Source organism: Molossus molossus, unplaced genomic scaffold (assembly GCF_014108415.1).
Source record: "Molossus molossus isolate mMolMol1 unplaced genomic scaffold, mMolMol1.p scaffold_m16_p_8, whole genome shotgun sequence".
In the NCBI taxonomy this organism is placed as follows: Eukaryota; Metazoa; Chordata; class Mammalia; order Chiroptera; family Molossidae; genus Molossus; species Molossus molossus.
In genome coordinates, this window is record NW_023425402.1 from 23,767,437 (window position 1) to 23,782,672 (window position 15,236).

The window sequence follows — 15,236 nt, forward strand, 5'->3', positions numbered from 1 at the left end:
CTTAAGAAAATTAGTGCCTGCAATTCAACAGTTGAGTTACAACAGCACAGAGACTTAGTTATTCTAAATCTACTTATTAACTAACTTCCTTACTCTAGAGCTGACATCATCATTACCAAACCACATTCAACATCACTGTGGATAATGGCTTAAGTGGGGGAAGAAAAAAGTTCTAATACCTTAAAAAGGTATAAATATATGAACAGTTGGCTTCTTGTATCCTTTAGTGTATATAAAGAGAAGCAATGTCACCAGGAAACTGATGAGAGGGGGAAAAAGAGGAAGTATGAAAACTAGATGCTAGAAACCTAAATATCTAATCTAAACTTATCTAGAACCCAGTTTGAAGCCACGCGATTTCCTGGAGTGAGGGTGGGGGGAGACCGCTTACAACAGGCATGAACTTACTGCTATGAACTCATTAAATGATTCCCGAAAGCTCCCCAAGAGTCAGAATTCAAATGTGGTTAAAATGATTTTTTTTTGGTAAAGTAAGTTTTCCATTAATCTTAAATTACTATTTAACCATTTTTCTGCTTTACCGTAATAAGCAGGTCCTAGTGTTCCACTACAGAGATGCAAAGCGGGAATTTCTGTGTGATTTGGGAAGTGATCTCATCTGCCACACACTTCCCATCTGTGCCAACTGTTTGCGTTCTGAACCTGGGCGTCTCAACGTGCCAGTGAGAAAAAGAAACTCAGTCTTAAACCCATGACAAAGCTTAAATTGGATGGGAAACTGTATCTGCCAGCAGTAAAAAATGTAACTCCCTACCACTAGACCGCATTTATCTGTATAAATACAGTATTTCAAAGGAAAGAACAGCCCTCTGGAACAGAACAACTGTGATGTCCCTGGCAAAACACTCAGGTTTAATATTAAACCAGGAAAAGGCAAGCGGTGCTCCAACAGCACCAACAGAATCGTAAAGCCGTGCACTGTAAGTTCTAGAGGTTAATAGTTCTCTTTGGAAATATTTGTAATTAAGATAGGAAAGCAGATATGCAGTTAAGAGTGAAGAGGTCTCTTTGTTATAAAGTATGGCCATTTGTAAGGAAACTTTCTTGGCCCGTGTGTGTTTGGAAGCCACATATTTTATACTACCTATGGAAGTCGGGAAAAAGTTTTATCCTTGCTGTGGTTACTGAAACATTTGCTATGGTTACGCAAACACTGCTTGAGATGAGGATGCTGGTGCTTTGGCCTCTTGGTGGACAGCACTCAGGCTGGAGGCCCAGGGGGCTACACTTGGGGGCCGAGCCTTGTGCCACTCCAAGGACACTGTTTCCAATCAGCTGAAATAATTAGAACTAGAAAAAAAAATCTCCTTGAAAAATAATAAGAGGACTCTTTTTCATTTGATTTTTTCAATTTGAAAATTTCTATTTTCAATTCCTGTTCTAAGAAGATTTTAAACAAATTAAAGGTTAAAACAAATATTTCTATTAATAAAAACAATGAAATAAATATTAGTTTGGAGTCAGACCTAGAAGGGGCCTTAATATAAACTCTTCCTTAAAATGCTGAGAAAACTGTGGCTAAAAGAAGTGAAGGAAGTTACTCAAACACCAGAGCAACCAAACCCTGTACACAGGCCCCATGCTGCCTGCTGGGTTGTGTGCTATGCCACCCAGCAGCGCCTGAGAGACCCGGGCACAGTCAATGCCAGGGGCACCAGTGATCTGAGTGGATCCCAAAAGGCTGTTCTACCTCCTGTGTACCTTAGCCAGGGACAAGGCAAACATGGGCTGTTAAGTATTGTTCTTTTTATACTACTAGATGGCCTTGCATGAATACAGACATTTAAAGTCCAAACAGTCCTTCCTTGGATTACAAAATCATTGGAATGCATCCATCCGAGTTCATTTTCAGAAATAACACATCTGAGCAATGTTTATAACAGAGCTACACCGTCACTAGATGGCAGCAAAAATTAGGCATATAGAAAGAATAGAGACAAGGACCTGGGAATAGTTCATATTTTAAGTTAATTAACAAATACATATCTTTGTAGTGAATGGTAGATTATGTAAATTCTGTCAAGAGATAGCTTCCAATGGATTTACTAAATTCACTGGTTTTCAGAAAGGCTAATACTAGCTACCATTTAACCTGACTAAATGTGATTTTTAAAATGAAAACACAAACGAAGAGAAGTTATAAAGAAAGTGGGTGAGGGCACTCTGCCTGCGTATTTGAAACAGTACCTGAAGACAGCAGTTGCCCATCCCAAACCCCATGGCATCCATGTAGATATGATCTGGCTTCGAAGCTTTTGCCGCCTCGTCATCACCAGGAAAGGTTTCTATAAATGGAGATGGTGTGTTCTTATCCTTAAATACTGTATATTAAAAAAAAAAAAAAAAAAAAGGAATGGGTGAGAGCCAAGGATTAAAAAACAATTGAACAGGGACCTCTCCCAACCACCACCTCTCTGTGGACTCACTTGGTACATTGATGACAACCTTTTCTCCTCTCCTATGTCGGATATTTCTTGTTAGGGTGCTGAAACAGACAACCAAATGTCATAAATCAGTCACCAAAGACCATTATGTAAAAGAAGAATTTGATCACATACAAGTAAATGAGTGAAATCCTATACCTTCAAACTTCTGAGGCCACTCTATAGATAATTTATGTGGCTTAAGATACTCTGAGGGATACTCGGAATGAAGGCTTCGCATCCCCTGGGCCCTTACTCCAGACTGCCCTTCTCTCACCTGCTCAATCCCTGCTTCCCCAGCTCCTCGTAACTCACCAGATCAAGTGTTTGGAGCCCTCAGGGTCTGGTCTCACCCTGCTTTCCTACCACTTCCCATGTCGATCAAGACTTGAACCAAACTTAGCGCTTGCTCTCCCCAGGCGTCTCTGGAGCCCCAACACCTCATTACTCCCACCTCGAACTGCAGCGTTAACACTTATCCTCTAGATTGGTGATGTCTCATCCAGAAGCTAGTAGGCAAATGTGGCTAGTCCTAATAAAAATACACTGTGAGGGTAAAACACACACCAGGTTTTGATGATTTAGTACAAAAAGAATTCTTATTAATACTTCTAAAATACTGAGATTACAAGTTGAAATAATATTTTAGATATATTGGGTTAAATAAAATATATTATAAAATCAAGTCTACATTTATTTTTCTAATGTGGCTACTAGGAAATTTAAAGTAACACTGGTGGCTTGCATTGTGACCCCGCTGGACAGTCTGCTAGAGACTCCGCTCAGTGCCCTCTCTCCTCACAAAGCCTGCTGGATCCCTCAGTCAAAAGCACCCTCCTTTCTCCAAGGAGTACTCAGTGCTACCATTATTTTTTTTTTAATCCTCACCCGAGGATATGTTTTCACTGATTTTTTTAGAGAGAAAGGAAGGGGGAGAGATATATCAATCGGTTGCCTCCCATACGCGCCTTGACCAGGGATTGAACCCGCAACCTTTTGGTGTACAGGATGACTCTCCAACTATGCCACCTGGCCAGGGCAGTGCTGCCCTTTCTTGACAGTCATAATCTATCTTTTCTTGCAGTTGAATATCTCTATTTCCCCCTTCACACACTAACATTTCAAGTTGGGAACTAAGTCTTTCAATTGTTGTCTCCCCACAAAGACTTTGCATATAGCAGGTGTGCAGGCCTCTTTTTAAAATGAATATTCAGAAGTCCCAACATCCCTAACTCTAGGTCAGGTGCCTAGGTTCAGGATGATGGGTGAGACTCAAGGTACCAAGCCAAGATCAGACTGGTGTGGGCCCCGAAGCAACTTGAACCCAAGAATTAAACTAGAAACTAACAGACCTAGAAGATAATAGAACAGAAGGTAGAGAGTGTTATGTAGATGTACATTTTACCTTATTATCAAGGTATATAGAATGGAATAAGTAGATCACAGATACTGGTAGTAACTTACAGAGGGGAAAAAGGTAGAAATAACTAAGGGAAAGCTTCCCAAAACACGTGTTTCCAGAACTGGGATGGAAAAGAATCTGTTCACCGAGGGAGATGACAGTGGCTAAGTTAATGACTTTAAGATGAGTTGGAAGTGAGCAAGTCAAGCCTGGTGCCGGGAAGCAACAATCAAGCAGTCTTGGGCTTCTGAGCACGGAACAGAGGTGGTGGGGGTGGGGTTGTTTTTGTGTGTGTATATACCTGTGCCTGCTGTCTTCTCTGGTTAATTACAGAAGGAGCCAGAATTCAGTCAATGCACAAAAAGGATCCCTGGGCAGGAACAGCGTCCTCTCAGAAGGCAGGGATCTGAGTGAGGGGCGTCTGCGTTTAAACAGAGCCATACTCACCTGAAGCGGGGGTGCTTGTTTATTGCTTCATCAGGAAAGAAGAGGGACTTGGAAGCTCCTCCTTCGACTGGGTTGGGTTTGAACTCAGGCAGCGTGAACCCAGGACAGCCTAATCTACAACAAATTAAAGAACTAAATAGATAGGATTTTTTCCCCCCAAGAGTTAATTATGTCTCACCATCGTTGCTTCTGTTAAAATACCTTGTCTATGATTCCCCTTTTCCGAGGGTCAAGCACACGGATATTTTACAAACATTGTGTCCCATTACAACCACCCCTTGCCTTCATCTTATTAACTGAGGTCTTCTTTTGTGACTCCAGCCCTTTACTGACCTTATCAGCGAACTTCTATTTCCAGTCACTCACTGTCTACAGGACACCCCCTTACATCCTACCCATCTCTTCCTTTAACAGCAACGACCCACAGCCCAGAAATCCCTTCCCTTGGTCAGGTCAGTTGTGAGGGGTTATAGGTTCCCCAGTCCACAGCTTCTGAGGCTTCCTCTTCTACTAGCTCTAACTCTCGGCTTACCTTTTGACCCCCTATGAATCCCTCAAAATTAAATTAAGTAGCATCTCTATAGGTGTCCTCACCCACCCAGATCTCCCTGTGAAGTCTGAAACCCAACCCTATCATCTACTTGACCTAAAGAGTTGTAGTTCGACACAGAAAGGAAGCTCTGCACGCAGCCCTAAGCGTAACTTTCCAATCCCACATACTTGCAGGGATACCACCCATTCTTCAGTTAAGAATTATAAGGTCATTGTAAGTGTGCTGTGAGGGAGAACAGACTGAGAAGTTAGTGGAAGTAAAACAAGGGAGAGGCTCTTGTCAAAGTGATAGAAAACTTCTGGTGCAGAGCCAAGACTAGCCCACACCTTATTTTCAACCCCACCTTTTATAAAATGAAACCTGTTAGCTGACCCCTTCTGCCTGTGAATAACATTTGAATTTGCTAATCTTATCTAGAAAGTTCCCAGGGTTGCTAGGGACTTCTGCAGCACTGTGCCTTGTTTACCATGAGCCTGAAACCAGGGAGAACTCCTTTAGGAGAGAGACAAACTTGGGCCTGGGGATTCTCAGCCAGGACTGGTTGATCTGGGGAGTCGGAGCTCAGATCCTCAAACTCCCACAGCTGCTTTTCTCCTAGATCAGCACCTCCTATCCCCCCGGCCTCCTGCCCCCAGCCCATGGCGATGGCCATGTTTAGTAACACCTGCACCGTCCACTCCCAGAATGTGGTCACTAGCCACAGGTGGCCTTGCAGCACTGAACTGAGGCGAGTGTGACTGGGGAACTGAATTCTTCATGTTCTGTACGTCTGATTAAACTTAAATTGTCCTATGACCATTGTTTTGGACTACGATTCCACACTATCTAGTTTGCCTCTTTACAGAGGGACACTTAAAAACCAAGTACTATTTTTACTCTTGATTCCAAAATAAAACTTCCCTTATCATTTACTATGGATGTAAGGTGAGGTTTCTACAACTAAAGATTATTCTTGTTTCGTTTTTAATTCCAAAAATACCTTCCCTATCATAAAACATATGGCTAGTTTTGTTTTTTACATTTTACATGCCTGAATTTAAAGTGTAAGAGAAAACAATTCTGGTTTGTGTTACAAAACAGAATTTTTTTTAATTTGCTAAGTGAAAAGTAGACCCCCTAATATTAAAGAAAAAGATATTGAATTTTCCAGTTCACTAAAACTTGTCAAATAACATCTGTAATATACTTCTTGACCTTTATTATTCTAAATTTCATAATAATTATTTAACCTACAGCCTTGACATCTCCTCTCCACCCCCAGGTCTGCTGGCTTTGCCATCTCTTGATCTGTCCACCTGCACCACCCACTCCCACGCAGGCTGCCATCGTCTCCCCGGAGAGAGCCCCTTACTCATCTCCTAGCAAGCCCTGTACCCATCCCACAGCCACACTGACTCTGCAGCCCAAGTGAGGGGTTGCAGAAATAAAACCTGATGCTGTCCGCCCACCCCAACCGTCCCAAGGACTCCTACTGCTTTTAAGACAGAAACCAAAATTCTTAGTTAACACAATGTGGCCCATCAACTACCTGCCTTACCCCACATTTCACTTCATTCTCAGCACCTTCGTCACACTGGCCGGCCTTCTTCTCTCAGAGACTCCAGCTCCCCCAGCTCATCCTAGGATTTGTGCTCAAGCAGCTCCCTCTCCCTAGGAAGCCCCTCCCTTTCCTCTCCTGTTAACAACCACATCACACTCTCTGCTCTACGCCCCTTCACTATCACTCATGATCTCACCCCGTCACTGCATGGGCCTGGTGTGGGGCAGGCACTCATGCATCCAAGTGAATGGCAGTCGTGGTTTCTTTACCTCCTCCTTCAAACATGGGGCAAAGGGACAAACCAGTTATCTTCCAAGCAAACTTGTCCACCCTCACCCAGCTAGGGTTTTTATTTCTGACAGGGAGAGGGGAGTGGTCTGCACAAATGAAACAAAGGAATCACAGAAAATAAGAGTGGTTTTTCTAAATGTTTGAAAGTTGCTTAAAAAAGGTTTCAACTATTTAGATGTGACGATAGAAATTTTAAAAACAAAAAATCTCATTCAAGTTTTTCTGAGACGCGTGGTATGACTCTGGATGTCTGTGTTCATTACAGACATGGGGGGGGGGAGAAGGTGTGAAAACTGTTTCAGGACATAGATATCAATCCTCAAAGCTTTTTTAACTTTGAGGAGGTAAGCATACTTGGTCACATTCTGACAGATTTCGACCATACGTCCATCAGATTGATAATTTGGTAGAACTGTCTTCTCACAAACAGGTTCTACATATAATTGTAGCATATATATGCCTCATTGTAAGCTAAGCATATAATCTCACTATTTATGTTTACTTTATGAACTTTCAACCATTACTAGATTTGATGACAAATCTAAAATTTTCTTTACAGTTAATACGTGCCAATAGTGCCCTAGAAGCACTGATGCCAGCCCTCCAATGTGACCCTCTGATCGGCCACCAGCATCGCCCTTTGCTGGCAGGCAAACACATGTGAGTGAACAACAGTTACAGCGAATGAGAAGAGCACTTGCTCAGGGACTCCTTACTCCTCACAGGGCCAGCTGCGGGGCACCAGGATGTGCTGCTCCCTCCACCCTGCCAACCAGCCACAGTGGTCCCTCCTGGTCTCGCCCACCAAGCTCAGACAACGGCTCTCCCCAAGTGCTCCAGGCCACCACCAGCCATGAGCTGGCGTGCAATGTTTGCCTGTAACTCTAACATTATAGTCTATCAAAGGCACATTGTGAAAAATGACCTGTCTGCAAATTAGGAGAATTGTAGGGTCAAATGCTCGGTCATCATGATTTGCTCTCTTTATAACCTCAAGCTCTGAACTGTGTGCTGGGACATGTTCATGTGGGAACTAACCTGGGAAATGAAGTTATTGTGCAAAGAGCCTGATTTTTTTTTAATACAGAAGTCGCCTCCTCCCGGCGTTTTCTCATGTTGTCTTCGACGGTGTTGAACTCGGACATGGTTCCTCCGTACGGCTGTCCCGGTGTCCCTTCAATCATGTAACTCCCATACTCTGGTCTCCAAAGCGTGGGGTGGCTAAAGAGGAGAAAAAAGTGCACTCCATCTTATTCTTTTGCTGCAGTCTACTCAATTTTTAGAAGTTTTTTTTATAAGTTGCCTCAGAAATTTTAGAAACTGAGTATAAATGAAGCCCAAAACTGTACAGTTCCCAAAGACCATTAATTTTTCATAGCTCTTCAACTATGAAGGGTTAAAAGTTCTGGGTCCAAAATATTTATAAATAACTAAAAATGCACACAGGGCACTCTCTGTCCAAGACAAGCTAGTCCACTGTGCAGGGAGGAGATGAGGCCTCGAGTGCTGTCAGTTGTATGCTGAGGTCCCCACTCAAACGCAGCCCACCAAAATCCAGTGAGAAAACGAACTGCAGCGTACAGGCCCCCTTCACCTGTCTACTCGAACAGATATTTAAAACATCCCATCAGCCAAACAAAACCCATCTGCAAGTTTCATCTGGCACCAGTTTGTGATCTCAGTAACACTATGGCAATTTTTAAAAATAATAGTGAACAGGCTTTATATTGAGTTTACTGTTCTAAGTGCTTTAATATATTAATGGATTAAAAATATCAACACCCTACAAGGTAGATATTATTACCCCTACCTTACAGATGAGGAAACTGAGGCACAGAGAAGTTAAGTGAGTTGCCTAAGGTTCCCCAGTTATTAAGTACAGGAACCAGGATCTGAACCCAGGCAACTGGGAATCAGAGCCTGGGCGCTGACCTGTTATGCTATCCCATCTCCTTTACATCCGAGAAAAGGTCTGTTCTAGTAGTTTTAACAGTTTCAAAAATACTAAGACAAGCCTTCAGCTTACTTTGGGTTTGTCCTTTCCCCCTTTTCTTGGAGAGTTTCAAGAACTTCTTCTCCAGACAGGACCAATTGGACTTTTTTATTTTCATGATCAAAAGACACCAACATGTATTCCACCTATTGAAATTAAGGAGAAAAAGATGAACATGCTTCCATACTGGTGCTCAGTGTGACCTTTAAGAGAAGAAAGCGGGGAAATGTGGAGGTTGGGAAGGATCAACAGTAACCTGAGACTGTCACATGTCTTTACTACAGCACATAATAAACGTTAGTTTGCATATGAAAACCTAGAGAAAAGTCAGTAGTGGCACTGAGGACAAGAACTCTTAGACCCCGGTTCCTTCTTTCACCTTTTCTAGTTAATATCCTACAGAAAGGTCAAGATGCCCATTATGACAAATTGTACTTCAAGAGAGAAGTATTTCAAAGCTAAGGTTCTGTAAATTACAGTTGCAAGAAGTTACATTTTAAAATTTATTTCCTCATCTGGTTTATTTTAAGTTTATGAAAGTGGTTATCTGGGCATTCTGATCAAGGTAGATGATCCTTCCTTACTGGCACGTTATTTAATAATCCCATTGGAAGTCCCACTATTGGAGTTCAATCATCAACATACCAATATGGAGTACTTATTCTAGGAGTTTCAACCATTTAGTTTGGGTTTTCAATAATAATGTTAAGACAACTTCCCAACTCTGAAACTAGATCAAGTTGACAATGCAAGGCGCTCTAGTGCATTTATAACAATACCTGGGGGAATTCTGATAAAAATCTTGATTTCAATACCAAACTAAGACTTTTCTAGACAGAGTACAAATAGAACCTACTTTTGTTTTCACTGAAATCACATGGTTTAAATCATGATTACTGATATACACACGGAAGATTATGAATCACCATGACAGAAACAAAACACACATTACCCACACGTAAGTGAAAGGTATGACAATGGATCACTCAGGCAAACACTAGACAATACCTTTGGCACAAGACAAAAGAGGCAAACTAACACCCCACAGGGCAGACCAGTACACAGATGTATTCTGTTTGGCTTACAGTATTAAAATTTTAAAGATTTTTAAAAAGGTAAGCAACAATACATCAACTACCTGATAGTTCACATGTAAATCCAGATTCCCAGCCTTGGAAACACATACCCAGAAGCCCAGCACTATGCCCAGTCCTGCAGGGCTGGGGCTGGACTGCTCGCCTTAAGGAGGCACGCTGATCTGCCCCGGCCTATTCCCTTGTTTATGTGTACATGCCCCGTCCTGGAAGGCATTTCAGCCACCCATCCCTCCCACAGAAATGGTAACATCCAAGCAACTGTTCTGCCCTTCAGCTAAGAAATATAAAGGGAAAATGTTTTAGTAACCATAGGAAATAGACTGGCAGGTTTAAACAACAACAACAAACTTTCAATTAACTTTTACTAATTGTTGCTATGGACTGAATGTTTCTGTCCCCCCCAAATTCATATGTTGAAGTCCTTAATTTCCAATGTAATGGTATTTGACCTGAGGCCTCTGGGGAGTAATTAGGTCAAGAGGGTAGAGTCCTCATGATGGAATTAGTGCCCTTTTAAAAAGAGAAGAAAAATGACCTCTCTCTCTCTCCACCATGTGAGGACACAGCAAGAAGGTGGCCATTTGTAAGCCAGGATGAGGGCCCTTACCTGGCACTGAATCTGCCAATATCTTTGATCTTGGACTTCCCAACCTCCTGAACTGTGAGAAATAAAGGTCTGTTTAAGCCATCCAGTTTATGGTATTTGTTACAGCAGCCTGAATTGACAAGGTAGCTACCTTATCAATGAGTTTAAGTTCCCATTCATGCATCTCCATTAGAATTTAGTTCAAAATAGGTAAGACTACTTGATGTAGGTACACAAACCAGAGATGAGAGATTTGCACCTGTGCAATCACTGAGTGTCAAATACCTGAAACCCGGAATTGCTCCCAATTTTAAGTACAGGTTTTCAGATAGCATCTACAGATCCATTACTCCTGAATAGTTAAAACATAATGAAACAGGTACTTTGTTAAATTGCAGAATGGTTATATAAAATATCACAGGTAAGAGAAACACAATTACCTTTAAATGAGCATCATGAGAAAAGGTATACCATGAACTTTTCATTTATGGATCCTAATCTTCAAACCCATTATACAAAGTTGGCATGATCACCCTTTTTTACAGATGGGCAAAGAGGCTCAGACATGCTGAGTAAGTTGCCCAAGACCATAGTGTCAGAGCAGGGATTTGAACCCAGCTCTGTCTGGCCTCAAGGCCCAGCATGCCTTCCTGCTAGGACTATAGAGGATGCCAATCTTGGTTACTAATAAGCTTTAAAAAAGTTGTTGTAAGCTATATGAGGCAGGGAAAAGTTGTAACACTGGCTGACAATCTCTCAAATTGATCAGGCCACAATTTTATGAAGTAGGCCTGACATTGTATCATAGTAGCTGAGATGTTAACAGTTACGGTTACAGATTTAAATGATGGGTTGGCCCATCTCTTAGGGCCAGAACAAAGTGGGCATTTGCTCTATGCAGCATTCCTAACTCTCCCAGTTAGAAGGAATCTTCCTCATTCAGTACTTCCTCCTTCCATCACTGGTTCCAACACATCTGGCTGGCAGCATCTGTTACCAGGGTTAAGTTATCTTCTTAACAAGATAGCATGCTTCCTGAAAGATGAAGAGAAACTTTCTAGCTTACTGGGTCCCCATCATTTACTATCGCAATGAGCAAGAATTTTAGTACCAATTGTATAACCTAAATTATAATAACTTTTGTTAGTTCCCTAGTTTTGAAATAGTTAAAATCCTTAGTTTTCAGAACTCTCTCTAAGCCCACAATTTAGAACACGGGAAGGGCAAAAGAACAAAAAGCTTAAACTCAGTTTGAGTTTTAAATATCAGCCAAGTGAATGACATTTAAAATGCTAATAAACCAAACTCTCCTTAATTAAAAATAATTATCCATGATCTCATTAAGCAAATGAAACAGAAAAACATCAGAATATTTATCAAATGGGAAAGAAAAACAAACTTATTTATGGATAAAATCGAAGTTTAGTTAGAAGCCTCAGAATTCCCTAAAGATTTCTCAAATTCAAATTTAAGGCTTTCTAAAGTAATTGTCCCCTGTAGTCACCCTTGACCTTTCTGTACCAGTGCTCAAAATGGTTCTTTAACCTCTTGCCTTTTTATTTAATCCTTCCCCCACCGACTTCAATACATTTATTTTTATTTCCAAGTCTAGTTCATACAAACATTCAAATAATTAACTCAATCTTTAAGAGTCAAACTGGAACTGAAATAGATTTTGGTTCAGTAACCTAGCTGATAGGATAATAAAAGTAATAAAATAAGACGATGCTTTCCCAATATAAAATACCTAAAGCCAAAGTAATTTATTTTAATATTTCTGGATTTTGTCCCCAAGCTAAATCTTTTTACATCCAAGGGATGAGAGGAAAAGACAAAATCAAAGAGAAAATAACAAAAGAGGATATAGAGGCCCTTCTGTACACAACATAGATTCCAAGGATTAAACTGTACCAGCTTCCTGACTTCAAATAGCATGTAGGCAGTATACCCAGACATATAACAACATGAATGTGCACTGCACATACACACACAACTCTAAAAGCATATGCCCGAAGAGCACTATAAATGGATTTAGAGTGACTAATTTGAACTTGTGTAATTAACACATCATTGGAAAAAGCAAATATAGTCACTGTACTATTCTCAGTACACAGAGTACATTGCCCTAGACATAACTTAGGGTAACTTCTATTTGGTGCCTGTCAATTGTCTTTTTAAATGGCGGGAAACTAAGACCCATAAAAATAACCTACCACTCTTTGTGACATACTCATTTTTTTAAAATGTGTACTACTTTTTCTATAAATGAAAATTAAAATCCTTTAAATTTCATTGCTAAAAGGCTAAACGGCTACATTTTATCCTACTAGAATAACAGTTACTAATATCTCCCAGCTGTTTAATGAAAGACTATTATATTAGTTTACTGTTACACAGTGTTGCTAGGATCGACCTGGACACAATAACCCTCTAGTCTTTTAATGCAGGCTTGCACAAGCCCAAGGTGCTTCATTCACCTGAAATTAGGCCAATAAATATAACCTTAATTGAGAATGATGTAAGTACCCAGTACAATTGCTGAACATACAGACCATGAGGTACTCGTGACTTTAAAGTTCAAGATAACAGTAATTAACTGTTAATATTAAAATTTTTAGTATTTAGTTGTCTTTAAGTGGCATTTACCAAGTTTAAAATTAAAGTTTTCCTTTTTAAAACTACAACAGCAACAAAAACACTTTGAAACTCTACCATTAAGGTGAGGGTTTCAGGGAGCTTAGAATTTAAGGAAAGGCTACAAATTTATAAAACACACATTTTAAAATTTCTACTCTCTGGAGGTGAAAACAGTGCTTAATTAGACAATCTACTTCTATAAGACTCAGAAGCAGTTATAGGGAATACTGTGAGGAGCCAGGCAGGTGTGGTTCATGTTCCCGTGCTGAAGCCACAGCCAATAACACAATATAGCTAAATGACCTGCATGAGTGCTTGAAATGTGCACATGTAATAGGACAATCTGATCCAGTCTGAGAGATCAGAGGGTTCTTGGAGGAAGGGAACTGCCCAGGCAAGGGAAATAGTCTGCTGATGCTTCAATATAAACAGGATGCCCATGCTCTCCCTGACCACCATCCTGACTGCAGCAGAATCACATCTGGCTGGTCAGAGAGGCAGATAAAGTGGTCCCACCCCACAGAGATCATGCTACAATAGTCCCTCCCTTTCTAGATTATATGCTGTTTTAAAGCTAGTGACCATGCTTTCTGTCCAAGACTATTTCCTCATATGACAAAATATTAATAACTAATATTTTTGAGCACTCTCAACCATCTAGTTGGATGGCACCTATTTCCATAAAAGCATGAACCCAAATTGAGGACCCAAGAAGGTGCTAGCCAGAGTGACACTTTTTATTTTTATTATGTTTTTTTAATCCTCAACCAAGGACATTTTTCCATTTATCTGCAGAAAGAGTGGAAGGGAGGGGTGGGGAGAAAGAGACAGAGACAGAGACATTGACTGGTTGCCTCCCGTATGACCCCGACCAGGGCCAGTGACAAACCACAACCAAGGAACATGCCCTTGACCAGAACTGAACCCACAACTCTTTGGTCTGAGGGTCGACGCTCTAACCGCTGAGCTAAACTGACCAGGGTCAGAGTGACACCTTTTTATATCACCCGAAGACATTTTTTTTTTTTTTGCATTTATCTCCAGATAGAGCGGGAGGGAGAGAGGGAGGAAGACAGAGAGAGAGAAAACATCAATGTGAGAGAGACACAGTGAATAGTCGCCACCCACACGACCCCAACTGGGCCAGGGACAAACTGCAACCGAGGTACGTGCCCTTAGCGGGAACCGAACCCAGGTCTCTCTGGTCTGCAGGCCAACGCTCTAACCGCTGAGCCAAACTGGCCAGGGCAGGAGTGACACCTTTTTAAAAATCGCCTATACTTAGGGAAGACCTGAATAACAAAATCAAAAGAGCAGCTGAGCTTGAAATAGTGGACAAACTTCAGTAAGAAATTCTAATATAGATATAATAAAATTTAATATGGCTCAGAATTCTGTTTAAGGCAAACTCCCTAGTTTAGATATGTCTAAGGATGATATTACTAAATATCAAAACCACTGTTCTATGTGGTAACATCTGAGCACTTTGAGGTAACAAGTATGAAACAGAAATTGTAACATGTACTTCTGTACAGTCAGATACATATTTTAAACTGGTAGCTGTTGATATGTCAAATTAAACTGTGCTATGTCCTCCAGATAAATGTTTTAGCAATGTAGTCTCAAGTTATATCAAATTCTCATAATATGATATATTTTGACTTTTACCCCTACTATGAAATGTCATTTTATATCACAGAATTACACAGGTGAACTCTAAGGAAGTTTACACTTTTGGAAAGCCAAATCAATGTGGCCTCACCCTGACCTTATCTTTGTTGGACTCCTAAAATAGACTTCAGCTTAGCAGCATAACAGCAATGAATTTCCCATGGATTAGGTGAAGTAACTTCCTTGAATCATTATCTTGGCCCATAATGAGAAAACAAGTTCTTCACATGCCAAGATTAGTGATATGAAGCCTAAGTGAAAAATTTTAGGACTTTAAAAGAAAGAAACTGGGAGCTGCTGGAAAAATTGGGGTGAATCTCCTAAGGGAGACAATGACACCTTTTACTAAAGAGAAGAAAAAGCCATACTGTTTATTACTAGGCACATGTGGCTATTTCAAGTTAAAATTAATTAAAACTCAATTCCCAAGTCCTACTAGCCAACTCTGATGACCCTACTGGCCAGTGCAAACATTTCTATTACTGCAAAAAGTTGTGCCAAATAGCACTGGTCTAAACCCGAGACACCACAACCCTGGAACTGTACCTGGACATACGAATTCGTTACACAGAAAA

The 15,236-nt window shown here is 40.8% G+C and overlaps 1 protein-coding gene across 4 annotated transcripts in view; it reads right to left on the bottom strand.

The window, feature by feature from the left end:
• Positions 1-15,236, bottom strand: part of GCLC (glutamate-cysteine ligase catalytic subunit) — a 44,182-nt gene that overhangs the window by 12,682 nt on the left and 16,264 nt on the right. For 3 of the 4 annotated variants that reach the window (XM_036248334.1, XM_036248336.1, XM_036248333.1), the window contains exons 2-6: positions 8,704-8,816; positions 7,716-7,898; positions 4,294-4,407; positions 2,448-2,506; positions 2,209-2,342 (exon numbers count right to left, since the gene is read on the bottom strand). In XM_036248334.1, the coding sequence (XP_036104227.1) occupies positions 2,209-2,342; positions 2,448-2,506; positions 4,294-4,407; positions 7,716-7,898; positions 8,704-8,816 (603 nt within the window). Of the gene's footprint in view, positions 1-2,208; positions 2,343-2,447; positions 2,507-4,293; positions 4,408-7,715; positions 7,899-8,703; positions 8,817-10,374; positions 10,427-10,638; positions 10,704-15,236 lie in introns of those variants that run through there. The other variant, XM_036248335.1, reaches the window with a different exon arrangement.